The 20,539-nt window shown below is 40.3% G+C and overlaps 1 protein-coding gene across 10 annotated transcripts in view; it reads right to left on the bottom strand.

Moving 5' to 3' along the window:
* The window catches only part of SORCS1 (sortilin related VPS10 domain containing receptor 1), a 462,347-nt gene that overhangs the window by 85,360 nt on the left and 356,448 nt on the right, over positions 1-20,539 (bottom strand). For all 10 annotated transcript variants that reach the window (XM_019725092.2, XM_019725090.2, XM_074339088.1 and 7 more), the window contains exons 10-14: positions 12,351-12,497; positions 4,777-4,879; positions 4,437-4,513; positions 2,483-2,574; positions 1,080-1,187 (exon numbers count right to left, since the gene is read on the bottom strand). In XM_019725092.2, coding sequence (XP_019580651.2) covers positions 1,080-1,187; positions 2,483-2,574; positions 4,437-4,513; positions 4,777-4,879; positions 12,351-12,497 — 527 coding nt within the window. The remainder of the gene's footprint in view (positions 1-1,079; positions 1,188-2,482; positions 2,575-4,436; positions 4,514-4,776; positions 4,880-12,350; positions 12,498-20,539) is intronic.

The raw sequence follows: 20,539 nt of genomic DNA, 5'->3' as shown, positions 1-20,539 counted from the left end.
GTTAATAATGTACATGCTTCCCATGCCATTTTATGTTCCTACCAGTCTCTAGGGAAAGTGGGCAAAAGTGCCAAGTGATTATAACTATTTCCTAACACTGTGCATTCTATTCTCCTTACCGAGAGAGACCCAGGTATTTAATAAGGTGTTTGAATCACCAATCACAGATGTGGATAAAATCCACAAAGCAGCCTTTTCAGTCAGCTTTCTAAAATCTATGTTTTGCAAATATAACAACTGAATAAAGACAAATTATGGAATAAATTGGTACTCTAGCTATGTTTACCATGGCCTAAAATGTAGCTTCTTGGCATATTACATTTTGGTTGATTTTTTTCTATTATTAAGAAAAGGAGAACATAAGAAAAAATTAGAAAATGTATCAATGATTCACTTTGATTTTTCAATTTTCATTGATGACAGGATCAAGTACTTTAAAACCGTCTCTCTGTTTTCCACGTCCAATTTTCTAGGGAAAGGGAAAAGCTCACTTTCATATTTCAAATTCAAAGTTCATGTTTTGAACCCCACAGGCAGGCAAGCCATTAATCAAGTCTTTCACAAATTAATGATCCTCTCTTTCCAGACAAGAAGGAGTGCAAATGCAATTTCACAAGAACAGATTGTTCTCAGGGTTTTCCTAATATGCCTCACAATTGGGTTAGGTAAAGAGCCAGGAAAAAACAAAAGCCTGCGTGGGGTTTTGCTCAAGCTCTGTGTTCTGCCTTAAAGTGAAATCTTTCTTATATGTCTGTGAGTCTTCTGTATGTCGAGTTTGTTTATTATTAAAGTTTTAAATGTATAGCTTTATTTTCTATTGACATTATATCGTCTATTCAGTAGGGGGAGAAATAAGCTGTGCCCTTTTGCCACCAGCCCTCAGTGTGAGTCTCCTAGTAACTAATAAAAAGCCTAGAAAATAGTCTCCTCTAGTTTTCTTTCCTCTTTGATGGGGAATCATGATATACTGACTTTGCTAACAACTTCAAACCTAACAGTAGCAAAACGTACAGGCTTAGCTAAAAGCCAGGTTTCTATATTAACATTAAGACTAGAAGACATCATAGTTTTCCACTTACGTCATGATGAGAGTCTCTTCCCCAGGCTCACCCAGAACCCCATCCACAAAAAGTGGAATAGATGTGAAACTATATTTGCTCCAAGATCTCCCTTCATCAAAACTCAACCTAATAACAGAAAGGAAAAAAAAAAAGTCATCAAATCCCAAAAGAAAAAAAAAAAATCCTTTCAAAGGAAAGATCCTATCAACCAGAAAAGAATACATTTTAAAAGCACCTAAGGCATTGTCAAAGTAAGCCTTTTATATGAATAAGTGTTCTTAATTACATCAGAAAGTACAAATACAGTTAGCCAAGTGATTTGGGACCCAGATGTGTTAGAACATCAATAGGGCGAGAGCTGCATGAAACTGGAATAATAATAAGTCTTTGATAGAATTTGTTTTAAATTTGGATATTTTATTCATTCTTAGATCTCAGTGTGACTCTCTCCCAAACCTCACTGCATTCTAACAGCAAGCCTTACAGGTGATTCTGAAGAAAAATGGCCTTATGAGACCTACTTAGATGAACTTGAACCAGTCACCCTTAAGTGATCAAACTTAAGCATCCCTCTTACGTTGTTATAAACCCTGGTTGACTCACTAAGTGAATGGGTACAGAATGACAGGCACTGAGAGTAACAGGAGAGAAGTCGTCAACTCTGATGATCACAGAGGATGCTTTCTTTGCTCTGCCTTTCTCTATGGATGCCTTCCCCCAGGCTGAGCCTCTGTTTCTCTCATTTCTGCAGCTTTCCCTTTGGTTGCCAAAGTAACTAAAAGTGGGGAGAAATCAGTCTCTTGACTTTGAACAAGCTTGCGTGTGAAGAGAGTCACTTTCAAAAACACACATGAAGGAGTCTGTTGGAATCCCCTCTGGAAGTAAAGCCCTGCATGTCCATCTGTGGAAACCTAGAAGTAGAGCTGCAGAATGTCACCCCCAAATAGGAAACTAAGGAAGTATGATCAGGAGAAACAAGACAGGAGAAGAAGGGCCATGATCTCTGTGCAGAAGACATAATGAATGCAAATATTATACCTCAGGAGATATTATTTGGGAAAAGTGACTGTAAGAAATTAAGTCACTCAGAGATTATACCTGACACACCATTCTACCCTAGACTGTGCTGAAAGAATGTAGTACTGGGGACAGTATTGTCACATTTCAAAGTCATAATACAATTCTTTCAGGGGCAGAATTGTCTCTCACTGTCTCTTTCCTTCCCTCTCTTCTTCTCTTTCCTCCTTCCCTTTTGTGAAACTGCAGGCAGCAATCTTATTTTAATAGAGCAAAAGTATAAATGATGTTCTAGTAAGCCTTGACGTTTTACTACAAACACGGTCAGAATCTGGCAGTCCGACTCCATTGTTTGTAGTGGGGAACTATCAGGTTCATGCCTCACGGGCAACAGGTGCCTTTACCAGAGATGTCGAATTGGGAGAGACGTGTGCTTCATAGCAACCAGGACTCCACCTTGATCCAGATACAGAACGCTGTGCTCTTCTTCAAAGATCTGGAAGATGAAAATACACCCCCATGGACACACATCCACGTCTACGCATACCCACAGTTCAGAGAAGTAGTCTTCATATGAGAAGAAAAATCCCTCCCATGATAGAACTAGGTTTCCCAAGACACAGTTATAGGCAGCGCTTCCCAAGGTGGGCTACATGTACCACTGAGGTTATACAAAATGATTTTAGGTGCACCACAAAAGAAATGTAAAGAATTAATAGTTATGTATTCGTGTTTATATTCCTAGCTTTTTGTGGTAAATTCTCTTGATTCTCATTTATGATGATGTCAGGATATTGGGTAACTGTCATATTGATAACATTTTTAGAAGGAAGAAACCTTAGAGGTATTACATTCTAACATTCTCATTTTTATAGATGAGATGACTAAGGTTTAGAAAGATGCGGTGACTTGCCTACGACCAAGTATATAGTGATTGATGGAGCTGGGACTTGCAGTATGACGGTGCCCTTCCACATATAATTACTTCAAAGTTTCTAAGTGTTATAGAGAAAAGGTGTTCTTGTTCAATGAATAGATTCTCTCCCAAATCATAAGGTTGTTCTGATCAAAATGGAATCATCATCTTTGCTTCCATGTGTCATAGGATCTTTCTCCAAATGTAGAGAAGCAAATTTGAAGTCAAATGGAGATAGGCTGAAAAAACTTCTAAGTGCTCTCTGTATAGGATTCACACTGTTTTCTCACAGTCACACTGTTAGTATAGCCTTGTCCGTGGTTACACTACAGACATGATTTTCTTTCCCTTTTATTGACCTCTTATACCTAAGATATATTCCAGGACTATGGAAGTGAGACTTCTTTGCTTTCTTTGAGGTGGTGAAGGGGGAAAAAAAAGATCCTGGCTCTATTTTCCAGGGGAAGCTTAATAGTCCATGTTCCTACCTACCTCCAAGATCAATAGCTCTGGGTTTTTTGGGTAAATTTCTTTCTTGCCCTGCTCTTCTCAAAACATGTGAATCCCACCGAGGATCTATGAAAGGTCTGGAGCTAGGAAATGGCAAATTGGACAGTAACATGGAGAGCTCTGCCTAAACTTCAAAGCAGAGTATTTTTGTTGCTGTGTGATTACCTGTGCATTAGATTTCAATTCAGGATGCTAGTTATTGTATGATAATTAAATGTCAGTGGGTTATTAAAACATATTTATTGAAGTGTAACAACCATGCATTAGGCACATATCTTGCTATGATTGGTAAACCTCATTAAATGCCTGTTTCGTAAGCTATGGGTATATAATTTTCGGGAAGCATTTAAGCTAAACACATTGGTTTAAAGTGATTCCATTTCTATTTTCCCTAACATATGCACCCTGATGGTTATTACTCTGTCTTCTGCATATGAGATTTAAACATCTCAGAATACCACCTGGGTAACGGCTATTTCTATATCACTTCATTGCTCTCTGTTCTGACTTCAAGGCAAGGGGAATTTGTGGAGGTAACTTAGCATTAGGTATATAATCTATCCTCCAGGAGCCATGCTTTCTATGTGATAAACTCTTTGGGATTCTGGTTTTCTTTTATGGGAAATATTCAGTCAGATCTAATTTGGTTTCATTGTCACATATAAAGTTTCTTCCATATAGGCTCTGAATATGGGTCATTTTTACTGAACAGCAAAAAATGAAAATAAAATCGCAAAAGTATCCGCTAACCTCAAAGACTTGTTTTAATACTTTCATAAAACAAAAAAGAAAAACATGTTGGCAAGTTTTAGGATTCATATGTAGTTGAATAAGTTACTATGTGGAGTAGAATAAGTTCCCAGAATTGAGTCAAGCTGGGTAATTTTTACATCTTTTACACTTCAACAACTTGACCTAGGATATTTTCTTACCTGCCTCCAAGTGTTCCCTGCATCTGAGGAGACAAACATGCTGATGTCGCTGTCTGACAATTCAGAACCTATGTTACCTAGAAAGAGCACATCACCATTACTGAAGGGTACTTTCTGTACAAGCTGACAACGAGCTATGTGGGCAGCCTGCGTTACCTGAGATGGATGCAGATTGCAAACATATCTGAGCAAGGTTTTGTAGCATACTTGCTTCAGGGTCAGTGGCTTAGGTGCCATTCAAAAATATCTTTAGCTTGCTCATTAAGTTCCAAGCACAAATAGCTAGATTCTTAAAAGAAACACAATTTAATACAACAATCAAACAAGGAAAGCTTCTTACCTGAAGCCACTATAATGCTGGGAGCTGTGTCTCGGCTGGCAATGATCCCTGATGTGTAGGGATTCTCAGAGACCTTAAGGTGAAGGTGTAGTGAGCAATAAGGCTGAGAAGAGGAGAAATGAATGTCATGAAAGCACATGATCTAAATGGTCATTTAAGCCCATGTTCAGAGCATCCATCCAATCATCCGACCATCCCATCTATCCATCTATCCATGTACCCATATCCATTCATCCATCTTTCATTCCACGAATATCTGGTATCGATTAAGTGTAATACAGCTGCCAAGTTAGTGAAGGAGAGAGCACCTTCGTTTTAACTCTCATCAACTGCCTTAACTACCATTTGGGCAGTCGACAAACATTTTAGCATCTTAACTGAAAAAGTCTAGGTATAGCTTATGAAAGAGTCACACTGACTGAAATGTCATCCTGACTATTACAGAGTGCATAATTTAAGATCTTTCTATTGATTAACACAAAGAAAGTATATTTTAAGAGCCATCAGATTAGTATAGACAAAATATGAGATTCTAGAGGGTGAAGAGATGACATCCAACTTTGAATCAGGGAAGGCTTCAAGGAGAAAATGGTGCCTGAGGCAAAGATGGGATGGATATGAACTGCAGATGAGACATTTCAGGTCTGAGTAACAACAATAACAAAGAAAAGAAGCAGAAGAGGTGAGCTATAATGCGGTATGTAGTCAGCATGACTGAAGAGAAATGGGATATGAAATCAAAAGAGAGGGTCTGGTGAGACTGGGAGGGCTCTGAAGAAGTCAGCTGGAACCTCTTAGCCCCTCTCCATCCTAAAGGACAGAAGCAGCTGTACGACATGTGAAACTGTCCTAACATCCAACAGACAATCAACATAGTGTCTGGATCAGGTTGTTATCAGAATCAGTATTATTCAATATAAAAGTCATACATGTAGGCAAAATGTGCTAGAGATTGCCACTAAACTGAAAATTTAAGGGACTTGTGTATTTGTATGTGAAAATCTCGATCAAATGTTCTGATTAATATAACAACAGTTCTCAAAAACAGGATAATCAATCTTATAGAAATTGCATTTAAAATAGTTCTTGTACTGAGTTGTCAAAAACTACAAATTTGTGTCTAAACCCACATTTCTTTTCATCGCTCAGGAAGATTATTTTCTAATCTTATCAACTTGAGTTTTTGGAATCACCAGTGTATCTCTGTTATTACTTTTATTCTGCTCTGTAAGTCTCAGCTAGCAGATATTCAGAGAGCTAGCGAGAGATACAATGATTAAATTTATATAGGTAAGAGCAAATGACAAACTGAAATTGAAAATCAGGAATAAAAAAAGCAGCCAAAAAACTGGTGAAATAACACAGTGGGTCACAACAGGGCCTTTTCCTCACTGGCAACACAGAGCGTGAACTCTCAAGGAATAATGAGCAAAACGTTATTGGTGTTACATGACAATCTCATGTAAAGCTTTCAAAAAAGGGAACCGTACTTTATAATGTTCATAAGGCACAAGGAAGATCACCCTTATGAGAAGAAGCTATGTGACCCAAACACTTGGCTTCCTTTTGTCCAAGAGGAAGATTAAAATGGGTATTGTTCTGTGTCTCAGAGGCCCCAGGACCACACTGCATAACATTCAGATGCTAAGACAGGATAAAGCAGAGGTGACAGACCATTTTTCCATAAAAGTTTTCCTGACAACCACAACCTATCAGCATCTTCCCTTCGCTGATGTACACCAGTTTCTTTTACCACATGCAATCCTGTGTTATCTATTCGAGGTATGTACAGTTTTATCCCCCTAAGAGATACACTCTAGCAATAAAGAGAAAACATCAAGTACTACTTTGCATCTTCTGTAGAACCTAGCATCGAATCAAAAAAGACAGTCAATGAAAGCTTGAAACATCAAGCAATGCTGTTATGTTAGGACATGGGAGACGTTACTATTTTACTCAGAACAATGACAGAGGTACGTGGGCTTATTTGTAAACCACACAAGCAGAACAATATGAGTATCCCTATGGCATGCCAAGAACTGCATCACTCCTTGGGAATTATGGGTGGACATCTGGGTCGAATGGAAGGCCTTTGTGCCACCCAGCAGGGCAGGACATCCCTGGACAAGGGAGCACCCAGTTTGCAATTTGCAGCTGCCACTTGCCACAAACTTCATCCCTCAACAGTCTGGGAGACTGTGAGGCTCAGTTGCCACCTGACCCAAGTGTTACTGGATGTGGGGCACTTGTCATTACAAAGGAAAGAGGGCATTTTCAATTCACCATTTCAGCACTGCTCAGTTGCAATGGCTTTCGCAGGCCTGAGATAAATTAATGGGAGAATAAAAGACACCAGTTCATGCAGAAGCAGCAGCAGCAGCAGCAGCAGCCACATTAGAAATGATCTTTCCTGTGCACTTTTTTTCCACTCTCACATTTGTAGAACTGGATTGCCCCCAGCTGGTACAAGGAGACTATTCTGTGGCTTTATTTTTACTTTCTTCCATTTTCTTCAAGGAAGTTACATAGTCTACCGCAGTGTTTGAAGGAAAACAATGTTAAGTGATCATCTTTACTATTTTAACTTATACTTTTGTATCTGACCAGTTTGGGATATTTTTCAAAGTTAAGTCACCAACCTTTATTTTAATAGACAGGTTTATTATAATGGCTGTCGAGCCCCAGCAAACTCCTAAAGGACAGAACACAAGGCTCTCTGATGCTTACGCACTTTTTGCCCAGGCAGGGGGAGCTTTGTCCACCTCTCTCTTCCTTCCTTCCTGCCTCCTTTTCTCCCATTAGCAAACATGTACTGAATACCTGAGCATCTTTCCAGAGTTATCTCCAGTGCAGTAGAGTCAAAACAAGGCTTGTCCCAAAGGCACTTCGCTAGTTTCCTTATCTTTGCACATTAAGACAATGTAGAACTATACGCTGAACACAGCAAGGCCTAGCAGCTAACTTATAGGGAATGGAGGGACCAGACTACACATTTGGAAGCTGCCCTTTGTGTCCTTCGCTATGTCCTCACCTAGTCACAGGACATGGAAGACCATCAATCAGTCAATTCTCACAGCCACTGAATCCTTACTCTTTCATCTTCAGGGTCAGGTACAGAGCTTGAGAATCTGATGCGAATTAAGGATTCTTTTCCAAGAAAAAGTACACAAGGCCAAGTGCGCAGAGGGTTTTGTATTCAATTTCAGGAAGCTGACAAACTTCTGAAGTTCATGGTGGACCTCTAGGCCCCAATTATCTTTCTTTTGCCTATTGTATTTCTTATTTTAACCAACAAAATGCTGTGGCCATTGCAACCATTCAATACATGTCTGTTGGATTTAATGGATCCATTAAGAAGCCACTGTCTTCCTAGCACTGTCCATGACCAATGGAGAATTACTAACTCATAGAAGGCATTTCCCCACCACAAAATAAATCAACTCAAAACACTGTTAATTATTTGAGTGTCAACCAGGTTCTCATTTCACTTTCTCTTTCCCCACAACCTCCGTATTAACAGCACTTAGATCTCATTTTCATGGTGCCATTATGTTTAGGGCTTCTAATCTGACCATTGTCATGAAAAGCCAGATCAGAGCTTTCATAAATAATAGGGCAGTGGGCAAATACCCAAATAACTGTCCCTGAATCCACCTCCATACACAGATTGTTTCTGACCCTGAACTAGAGCTAGGAATCCGTTAGATCTTCAGTAAAGAGTAGATGGCACAGAAAAGGAAGCCTCCAGAATAACTGGCTGGGTATGAGGCATTCAACCCCACTCTACTCCAGCACAACATGCAGAGTCAAGTGTGCAAAGAAGTGGAAAGCAGAGTTAAGAATCTCCGGGTGTAGCTGGCTGCCTAGCTCCACTGGAAACCTGACGACTAAATCCATAAAAAAGTCACAGCCTCTCTCCATGAAACGCCGTGCTTTCCCTAGGGTCCCGAGGACTTGTCACAGGCTCAGCTCACATCTTGCCTCTCGGTAGCGCAATCCTGAGGCTTTGAAGGCAGGTGGACCGTGACCTGTAACACCCCATCTAATTGTACAACGCTGTCTTCAGAGGAAAGAAATCCCAGCTGAGCCCTCCAGGCAATCAGCCTAAAAGTCCTAAAAATATAGCCCCAAATTACCCTGGATGTCTTATTTCTATAGAATACATTTTACCAGGAACATTCCTTTTGGGGCTGTAATTCTGAACTTGTTCCACATTTGTAACAGCCCTGCTGGAAAATCTCTTTTCTAATCACTAGGCTGTGCTTTCGGTGACACTGTCACTTTCCAAGTACTCACAATCTAAAATCACTTTTTATCTCCTCTCTGCCACCAGCTCTCAAGCTGAATGAAGCTTTTTAACAGTCAGAATCTCCTGGAGCTCAAGGAATTTCTTTCCTATTTTGTGCCTTTGGCAGATTTTTATAAAGAGATTTTGGTCTCTCCTCCCTACTCCCTTTGTTATTTTCCCCTCCCCGCCCTGCTGCCTATTTTCTAAAATTCTGATTGAAACTACATTAAACAACAGGGTTAATGAGGGAGATAGGCCAAAAGACTCCTGGGTACTGTACTTCCATATCCCATTAATTCATCTTTCCTCAATCTTAATGAGCCTACGGATTTTGTCAACTTTGGGGTCAACTGGAGCCCAGGAGCTTCAGAAGGTATATATTATGACAAATCCTTCAGTGGGATTGTCAGCAGCAAGGAAAGGCTTCCACTAAAGTCTAAATACAAAACTCAAACAACCCTTGTCAATGGAGTATCTGCTTCAAACAAACAACACTCATGACAACACGGGTGTTGAGCACCTACATTGAGACAGGTATGGCTCTTGAGAGGATTCTTTGCAGTGGCCAAAAATATAGACACGGCTCCTCTGCTCATGAAGCTCACATTTTAGTAGGGGAAGATGGCCAAATACATGTGCTGATTTCAAAGAGTGAGACAGGTCATGAATAAAAAGGATTTGGGACAAGTTCAATTTTAGAGAAAAGTTCAAGAAAGCTCTCTGAGATTAAGGCAATCAATCGAGGGTGGGATTTCAAGAACAAGCCAGACTAGAAGGGCATTTTAAGAAAAACGACAAATGCAAAGAACCTAAGGCATATATGAGCATGGTAAGTTAATGGTATGAAAAGAGGCACCATCGTCCCCAAGCATGGTTTATGTGTAAGGAAGGAAGGGGACAGGAGAAGTAGGCAGGGTCCAATCCACATGGGACCCTAAAGGCTATGCTCAAGTATGTGGATTTTATTCTACCTGAATGAGAAAGTCATTAGCAGGTTTAAGTAAAGGAGAGTCATGATGTGATTTTTTAAAGCTTAAGTTTATCTCATTTACATAACATTTTAGAAAAGAGAAATCTAACCTATACTAAAGGAAAGCCGAGGAGGGGTTGTCTAGGGCTAGAGGTGTGGAGACTGATTGCAAAGGGGCACAAAGGAATTTTGGGGGGTGATGAAAAACGTTCTATCTTGAGTGTGGTACTGGTTCCATGGGTATACACATTGGTCAAGATTTGCCAAATTATACTCTTAAAATGGGTCCATGTATGTATATTTTATCTCAGTACATTTGGATTAAAAACAAATGAAGTTCCCATTAGCTGCTGTGTGGAGAAAAGCCTGCCAGGTAGTGACAGGAGCAGCAGTCAGGAGCCTGTCGCCGTAGGGAAAGGGAGAAATGATGGTGGCTTGTATTAGCATGGCCCTAGAATTTATTTGGAGGCACGGCAATAAGACTTCCTAACACTGGGCTGGCGGTGGAGCAGGGAACACATCACTAAGTGCTTTGTGTAAAAGGCATCTCTAATGGTCCCTTTATGATGCCAGAATGCCCTGGAAAGCCTCTTTAGGTGATATGGTTAATTCACTCATGGACATTTAATCTCCAAAGAGCACCACACGATGGAGGACCACATTAAGGACTGGGGCATGCCATGCATCCTAGACAAAATATCAGGACGTTCCAACTTGAAATAGCTAAATGAAGCAGGCGGCCCTGTTTCTTTTAAAATGCTACTGAACTATGCCTCGCATAGAATAGGTATTCAATCATAACTTACATTTATACTCTGTCACTGGCTTTGTGCACTCACTATAACAACTGACTTTTTCCCCCCTGTAAGTTGCCAGTAATAAGGATAGAAGCTGAGTGGGAGGCTGGATTTCAGAGTGCTTCTCTGATGCACAGTGACAACTGTGATGTCCTTTGCAACTAATAAGGTCAAGCTATGGCTGCTGGCATCTTCTCGCGTAGGAGGGTGATCCGCCTACAGGTGTATGAAATGAGCCTGCAAAGTGACTGTTCAGACTTCATGGGACAGAAGGAAGCAAGCTGAGTGTGATAACATTAAAGGCAGAATTATATGATGAATGTGAACACTGATGTGTGTATACACACACACACACACACACACACACACACACACACACACACACACTCCTTATTAAAATGAAGAGGTCTTTCCTCTAGCCTGGTCTTTTCTTTCTATGACTATAAATATAACTTTTGAATTGTTTTACAGAAATGAGTGTTCAATTATACTTTGTTGTGCAATTAATCTCTTTCTCCCCTCCTTCTTCACTCACTCAGTATCTATTCATGTGCCAAATACCAGGCAGGCAGGCACCAGAACTACTAAGAGATGTGAGATGTGTGATCCTATAATCTTTAGTTTATTAATCTAGTCCCTTGAAACAGACTGCAAACTCCTTGAAGGCAAGACTCATTTTTGGTCCCTCTCTCAGACACTAACATATAATCAAATATATAAAGAAATTCATCTCAATCTTATTGCCCAAATGTTAGATGATTGAGAGAAAGCCATACTTGAAAAGAGAGGTCAGCAAACATTTTCAGGGCCCGATAACTAAGCTTTTAGGCTCCGTGGATCATACAGTCCCTTTCACAACCACTCAAATCTGTCATTGTAGACCAAAAGTGACCACAGACAATATAGAAATGAATAAGCATAACTGGGTCCCAGCAACACTTAATTTAGAAAAACAAGTGGTGGGCCATATTTTTCCCATGGGTCATTGTTTGCCTACACCAGCTTTATACATTGTGACATGCATGAAACAAATTATAGAAAGTACCAATAAAAGTTTAAATCAGTAGTTCTTACCCTTGTTTGAATGCCTCTGAGATTATAAATAAACATCTCTAGAAAATGCAACTACACAAGTCTGCATTCAGTTCATCAATTCTGCAGCTGAATTTATGTATCAAAAGATCTGTAACAGGTTACGCATGGGAAAGAAAGATGTATATCCCCACCATAGATGGAAACTATTACATTCTCCTTTAAATTACAATAAGAGGTCCTCATCAGAAATGGGGCCAGAAGGAACATTCTTGGAAGTGAGCCAGAAACGTCCTCATTTTCTCTTCTCTCTCTGGCCCATCACAAAGGCAGCACTGTGACTCTCGTGCACTGCTTTCATGCACTTCCCTGTCCCCTTTTGTTCATTAACTGAGCAAGGAGCCCTGGAACCATCTTCATCTGCTTGTTTACCATCCATTTCCAGCCCTCACTGTTGGAGGCATTCTGCCCCAATCTGAAGACTCACCAGTAAGCAGTGCACGGGGTCCCCCCTTAAATCTGTGTCCGGTGCCTGAAGCAAACGCCAGTCTCTGCCTTTGTTATACGTGATGAAAGTCTTCACTTGGTTGTCAATCTTCTTATTAGCCAAGAACATTCCCTTTATCCCTGCTACCTGGGAAAAATTGACATGGCTGAAAAATACATCAATTTTAGAAGAGACACATTTGTTTACTTTACAAAAAAAAAAAAAGCAGACTGTCAAATTCAGCTGTGAAACTGGTCTTGGAGGAAACAGAGAGTGAGGATGGGAGAAGGGGGTGATGATTAAATACAACTCTCTGGACAGTGGTGCTGAAAGCAATAGATCCGTGCCCCTTATGGTATGGGGGGTTCATAATGCAAGTTTGCTTGAAGCTTCTTATTCCCCTACAGTAGGTCAGTAGTATTAGGTTGGTGCACAAGTAATTGCGGTTTGGGCAATTATTTTAACCTTGTAAACTGCAATTACTTGTGCACCAAGCTACTAGCTTGCAATCGCCTAGAGATCAACTCTGGTGCTTTCAGTTTCATTGCTTGATAAATGATAAATACATAGAGGCTACTTTTATTTTGAGGTTAGGCCTAGCACCCACCGTCTTAAATACTATATTTCATTTAATCCTTGTAACAGTTCTCCTGAGTATCACTCATTCTATTTCACAGATGAGGAAACTGAGGCTCAGCCAGGTAAAGTACCTTGCCCAAGGTCACGCAGCTCAAGGACACATTGGATACACAGGATAGTAAGTGACTGACCTGGGATTTCAACGCAGAACTCTGTGTCCTCATGCCCATGCTCTTAAGGACTACCTGAGCTATCTAGAGCTTTGGGCAATTGAAAGAGGCCATTTAAAACTCATGATCCAATTACTTTTTTTTTTTTTTTTGGTAAAAGATTGCTCTATTAAGCCATCAAAATACATCAAATAAAAGGGAACGGCTACTAAATTTAAAGAACCAGTGGTTTCCCTAAATTGTTCTACAATCCCTCCTCCATTCCTTTAATACTATTATTCCACTGTAACCAGTCCTTACTAATTATTCAACTCTGAAAATATGATTGCCTTCTCTCTTATATACATTCCAAATGGTAAAAATTGGTAAGTTGCCAAACCCGTGCTACAACAAATCATTAATTGTGGGTTATATTTTCATGTGTTTTCAAGTTCATTAAACACATTCGTACATATTTTACACTGCGTGAAATGATGACAACCTATCAGAGCTGGAGGGCAGTGAGAAAAGGGTCTGAAATGTGTTGACTAGTGCATTTCAACACTTTGCATAAGTTATTTCATTTAATGATCACAGTAAGCATGAGATATAGTTATCACGAGCCGCATTTCTAAACAGAAACTTAGACTTAGTGGCTTTTCTGGAACACAGACAGGGATGAAGTGAATAAGCCAGCACATTTGAGGCATTTAATTTAACTCAGGCCCTTTATATTATCAGATGAACAATTTTAGGCAGAAGAGTGAAACAATAGCATTAATCCTTGCCTTGTACCAAGCACTATACCCAGTATTTTAAATATAAAATCTCCAACAGCTAACATAACAGCTATTATACCAATTCCATGGATGAGGAAACTGAGGCACAAACATGTAATTATTGAAGATAACAGAGAGTTGGTGTTCACACCCACATCTGTCTGATTCCCAGTGTTCTTTCAACTACCATACTCCTGAATTTGTCAGTTCAGAGACAGGGTTTCAATCAATAGAAGATGCACATTCTACCTCTGCTTTTGACACATTCAAACCTCATTAGTTTGTACCTGCTGATTTGGCATCTGGGATAATTTAGAGTTGGGCCAACTTTGTACACTTTTGGAAAACAAGTTTGTTAAGTAAATAAATGGTATAAACGAGTTGCTGGGAGGAATGCTTTGAACTACCCAGGAAAACAAGCCTCATTTTCAGCAATTGACGGCAGCCAGAAGAGTTTCTCATGCATTGTGGTTCCTCAACAAATGTGGGAGACATCAATTCCAGAAACCCTCGACCTCCCAACAATGGTATGTTAATTATGAATAATATTTAGTTATTACTATACCAGCTCCATAAGGACCACTCTCCAGGGAACCCCTCATTGGTTTTGCATATGTTCGAGAGACTGTTACACATTTAAATACGACCACACTGCCAGTTCTTTCAAAATTAAATTCCATAAATCAGAATTTTCACCAAGTCATACCTGTCTTCCCTCCACAGCACACCCACACATGAGAAATGACACTCTCTTAACCATTAGGAACCTTATGTGTATTCCCTCTGTACCTATTGGAACACTCTAGGAGGTTACAATAGGTACAGAGGGAATACAAATATTGCCTCTTCCAATAGTTTCATTGCACATTTTCCTTCCTGCCCTCTCCCTCTTTTGGCCAGGCTGTCAGAGCAGGGTTGTGCATGTTTAGCAGCTGGGTCATTTGATTTGCAGAAGCTGTGGTTTTATTGGCCCCCAACTGCTTGGCATTATCAACTGCTACAGGAGCAGAGAGCTCCACTTTGTAATTCATCTCTGGCACCTTGGCCTTCAGCTTTATCCTGAGGAATAAAATCTTAGCAAAGCAGAGGGAATGTGTGACAAGAGGGGATAGATCTGGAGAGGGTCTGCTTATTTTCCTCTTATGACCAAGGCACTTTATCTGAGAAAATCCCATTTGAGGTGACTTTTTATTGTTTCCTTCTTTGGCCTTGTCTGCAAGGATGGCCACTTCTGCTCTTAGGGGTTTTTTTTGTGTGTGTGCCATTCACTGTTCCTTTTGCTCTGAGCCTGAGGAGACCATCTTTCTGTGTCTTGGTGCACCCCTATGCATGAGCACTTTCCTCAAGGGCTCTGTTGTGAAGACCTCATCAAGTATTTCCTGGAACCTCTCCCTCTTTACTGTACGACTGGCTATTAAGGGAGCGGTATTAGTGCCTAAAACATGGAATGCGTGTGCACTTGTGTTTACATGTGGGTTTACGTGTGCATGTAAGGTCTGGGTTCCACTGAGGATAAAGGGACGTGTTTTTGTTGCCAGACAACCTGCATCAGTATCCACAGTATGTGCATATTTGTGGAATAGGGTGGGGCTAAGGGATGGGACAAGGTGGGGAAAAGTAATTCCTGATGGAAGACATGCCTTCATGTAGACATGTTTCCAAGGCAGATGGGAATGACACATCTCACTGTTGGGAATTTGTCTTCCTTTGGGGAAAGACTTGTTAACCTTCTCTGTGTTTCTGAATTCGGTGCAAAGATGCCAACTCTGTAGAGAAGCCACTTTTCTTTGTTTGCCTCTCATATGTGGCATTTTAAACCAGACGTCTCAAAGGTAATTAGCGATTATTTCTTATTATCTAATATCATATAGGCCACAATCTCATTTTGATTACACTTCAAACATGAAGTGTTATAGTCAAACCTCACACCAACACAAATCACACCAGCACATTTCCTGTGCTGTGCCCCAGATGACAGCCTCCGAGTGCTACCTTTCCTTCTTTCATCTTACCCTCTTCGATCATATAGGATACTCCCCAGTCCCCTGGATAAACACCCTGACATGTCTCTGCCTATCCATCCCTCAAGGTCCAGTTCAGGAAGCTTTTTCCCAGAAACTAGCATCTCTTTTTTATCTGTTCCCAACTCTTTTCCTCTGTCCTCCAATTTGTCTCTCATATAGATGGAACCTACATCCTGCCTCTTAACAACTGTATAAAATTCTTAAGGGGATCCGTTTTCCCAAAAACTTCTCTAGTGCTTCTTGCAGTCCTTACCATAAGTGCACGCATCCTGACTTCTGTGACCTCTCACATTGTGGTCCCCACTCCAGTATAACAGTTGGATGGTCATTTGATCCACCATATGCCTTCATTAAAATTAATAATAGAAAAGTCACTTTATATAAGCAGTCCCATTTTTTGGTTTTAATAAAATAGGTAGTGAGAATTCTGTCTTAGTAGGTAACAGTACCCCAGATTTGTTGAGTATTTATGAAGTGTTAGGCATGACATAAAAGGCTTTGCAGGCCTGGCCACACAATCTCTCCATGCACTCTAAGTGATGGAGTCAATGTTATCCTCCAGTCACAGAGGAAGAAACCAAAGTTCAGATGTGGCCAATCACTTGGTAAGGCCACTCCCTAGAGAACCTTAGAACTGGACTCCAACTCAGTCTAACTCTAGAGCCCACACACTTTACTGTATTATCTCTTCAAATTTTCTCTCATCCTAGAGTATCCGGGGAGATATATCATGTATGGATATCATATTTACAGGAAGTTGCCTTTTATCAATTATTCAGTACATTTACTCAACAGCTGTTCAATAAATATTTCTGAGCATCGACTATTTACATTCTTCTAAGTACCGGGGATATAGCACCCAGGGTGTCTAAGCAATTATACATTCATTCAACAGGCTTATTTTTGAGACTTAGAATATGCTAGGTGCTGGAGCTTGGGTTTCCTTGGTGATTTAAAGGAAGAACACCTGATAGCTCCTTCGTTTTTTGATATTTACCTCTAGAGGGTCCTTTCTTGTTCCAATCTTTCATTTGTTCCGTGTGGAGACTAGGTTGAGAACACCCCTGAACGGGAGTTTCTGCTTATTTCTGCCTCTGATGCTGATTGAGGCAGGATTCTTCCCACCCTCCTCTCTGTCTCAGACTTTGATTACAAATCCAAAGTGTCAAAATTTGAAGAAAATGAAAAAGATGAATGAAAAACTGTGGCAAGAAAGAGAACATATTCATGACCATGATTTCTTTGGGTTTTGGGGATAGGATATATTTATGTCCTAAAGAGAGGATCCCAGCCAGGAGAGATACATACTCAGCAGGTTTCAGGGTTGCCTCTGTAATCAGGAACCCAGTGCCAAAAAATAAAAGATCTAAATGTTCTTTCCTTCCCTGTTGCCTATTTCAGGCTGCACTCTCCTCCTAGGGAAACAATGGCCTTTAATGATCAGATGGAGCATTCTATGTCCTGTAATAAATGTGTCCTGGATGGGAGAGCATTTTTCTTCCCTACCTCCTATGCTGGATTGTAAGAGGTGGTCTTTGCCCAAGAAATCAAATTATAAGCTCCATCATCACAACTTTTGAGCTTTCTCTTCTAAAGAGAGGATACTCTTAATGTGGAGAAGACTCTGTGTGTGTAACAAAACACTCATCAGTTACTGGTTATGTCTTTCGCGACACCCACTGTGGCTCACTCACATATGAGCACATTCTGGGCATTCTACATCGGTCAGCCAGGAGGCTTCACTCCCAACACAAACCTTTCCACTTGGGTGGGTGAACTGTCAGTGTCCATTAAGCCAAAGCGCTCTTCATCATCATTAATTAATATTCCCTTCCCAGAGGAGGAAGGATATTGTCTAAAGCTGTCAAACTCCTTCTTATCATCCACACCAGACAAATACACTAGGTATCACATGTCTCAGACACACTCGTCACATCTCTTTTGCTCTGGCCACCATCAGGCGTGCTGTCTTCTGTGATCCATCCCACACAGTGCCACCGGAGCAGTGTGCTCTTCAGGAATGACAGAATTTTAGGACCCTTGTTTTTAGGCTCCTCTTACACAGATACATCCACCAGACAAAATTGGGAGCCACGTGATGACACCATGTAAATTTAGCTAAAACTGGGGGCTCAAGGACTTGGTTCAGAAGGTGAACAGGTCCAGAGCAGTCACCTGCTCCTTTTGTTTATGTTGGCTTTTCCCCAGACAATTTTCTTCCTTCTGTATGATGTCCTCTGCCACTAAATAACATCTAATACTACTTATCCTGCCCTTCAATGCCCTTCTATCTTAGGGTTATTACTTGGCCACAATCAAATAAATACAAGCCCAAATGCTGGTCTTTCCAGAGACTCAACACAGTTTGTAGTTAAGAGTTTGCATACTCTATGATTCAGATCCTACTTCTGCCACTTACTATCTTTGTAATCTGGCAAAAATGATTGTATTCTCTCCACCTCCATTTACTTATCTGTGAAATGGGAGTGATTATAGTTCCTACATCAAAAAGTTAACATATGGATTGAATGAGATAATCATTGAAGGCTGTTTACACAGTGCTTGCTTGCACGGAATGACACCCAAAATATTAGCTATTATTATGATCTTTCACTTAAAAAAAAAAATCAGTTTCTAGCACTTTTGCTCTGTAGCCAACTTTCCTGGTTCACATTTCTTGATTCTCTTGACTGAGGTCCATGTGCGACAAACAACTCATACCGAGGGAAATGTCTGGTATTTCAATAACTAAACCATACTCTATGGTCCCCCAACACTTTGTTTCTGACATTTCCCCACACACACTTGTAGTTCTAGTGTAGAGAGACGACATTTGCTGCACGGGTTCCAATGTGTGTCTGGACAAAAGGGTTGATTTTAATGAGACCTGGGCTTCCATCTGCATTTCCCACAAAGACTCATCAATAATACACAGCCTTGATACACTGACTCATCACACACTTATACATTATACAGTCCGCCTCTGCTAAAATAGCTTCAAGAGCATACAAATACAGGAATAGCACGTAATTGGCAAGCAGAAACACACAAAGAACGCACAGCATCCTCCTCAGTCACCCCCAAAGGTGAGCAGACGTGCACTCCACGTATTCTGTCTCTGTCACTCCCACCTCCTATGTTGCTCATCTCTGTTCCCTATTAATTCATTTATGGATTTTCTTACTTTTCATTTATCTCTAAGCACTCATCATTCATTGTAATTCTACTGGGAAATTCATGTGAGATGGCTCTCAGCTTCCTGCTAGCCAGAACAATCAGATTTAAGGAACATTTGTGCCAGGTTGCGTGTCAGCCAATATTCTTTCTATCTAAGTAATCAGCAGATATGGCACTGCCATTCTGATCACATCAATTTCAATTCAAGTTGCTGTGAACTGTCAAGCTAATGAAACAAAGACTCTTCTTCCCAGGCCCCAGGATGCAGAACACCTTTACAGAATGCAGTCACACCACTGCTCCAATGATGCTAATGAGAACCAGCAGTATTCCTACAGAGAGTCACTACAAGAGAGACACAAAAGGGAAACACAAGGATTAACCAAAAGCACGGTTTTCCAGGGCCAGAGGTCCCGGAGTTTCCTTATTCTGTACCTGTTAATGATGTTTCTATTCAGAAAATCATTCGAGAAAACAGTTGCAAACAACAGGACATTGCAAAGACAGTCCTGGCCAAATCTATCATCTTTTCCATCATCAAGGGACCAATTAAAATGGTCTTTACTTTGGCAGAAAACAAAATTTACCCAGAGATACTATTCCACATTGACTTAAAAAGAGGGGAGGAGGTAATCAGGAAGGTAAAAATGCATCCTGAAAATCAGAAGATGCTTTTGGGAGACCAAGGACAGAGCCAAGATCAGGGAAGCAAACTGAGTGATTAATCTGGAACAGCTGTTTTGACTTCAGACCAGCTAGTCACTCTGAGCAAAGTATTTCCATTGTTAAGTGCTGGATCAAGGCAAGATAATGCATTGCGTTTCAACAAAACACACTTAAAGTTTCAATGTTTGTAAGACATTTACAAATGAGGAAAGAAATGTGGCAATTTGCACTTGTTTATAAGAAGACAACTAGTTGGCGTTCAAGAATGTCATATGGCCATGCTAATTGCAATATGGAAAGAAGTAGAGACCCAAAATAGTGGAACTATGTTAGATATTTAAAGAATGTGGGTAGATTTTAAGACTAAAAATAGAACACTGGACTGGGGCTTAAACTCACTGGAACATAATATTAATTATGCTGTCTATAATGTGTTGACTATTTCAGGCACTGTTCACAGTTCAAGATTAACTCCTTTAATCCTCAGAGAAATCCTGTCAAGTAGGTACCCTGTTTATCTCCACATTTGCAACGAGGAAACTGAGGCTCGGAAGTTATTATTGGCTGCATCTCAAGAATACATATATGTGGTATAGCTAGCATTTAAACCCAGGGGGTCTGATGCCAAAATTTGTACACTAAATCACAATTTTATCTAACATGAATTTGAAACTAAATCACTGGAATATGTAAACGTTTTCCAGGATACATGTTCAGTTTGAGGCTGAGCTATATGACACTATATTTATCTGAAACACGGGCAGGAAAGGAAGTGGAAGAAACTTGGGAATGTATAAAAAGTTTGCAGTGCATTT

The sequence above is a fragment of the Rhinolophus sinicus genome, linkage group LG07 (genome assembly GCF_036562045.2).
Source record: "Rhinolophus sinicus isolate RSC01 linkage group LG07, ASM3656204v1, whole genome shotgun sequence".
NCBI lineage: Eukaryota > Metazoa > Chordata > Mammalia > Chiroptera > Rhinolophidae > Rhinolophus > Rhinolophus sinicus.
Note: the sequence above shows the minus strand (reverse complement) of the source record. Positions and strands in the feature narration are given on the sequence as shown.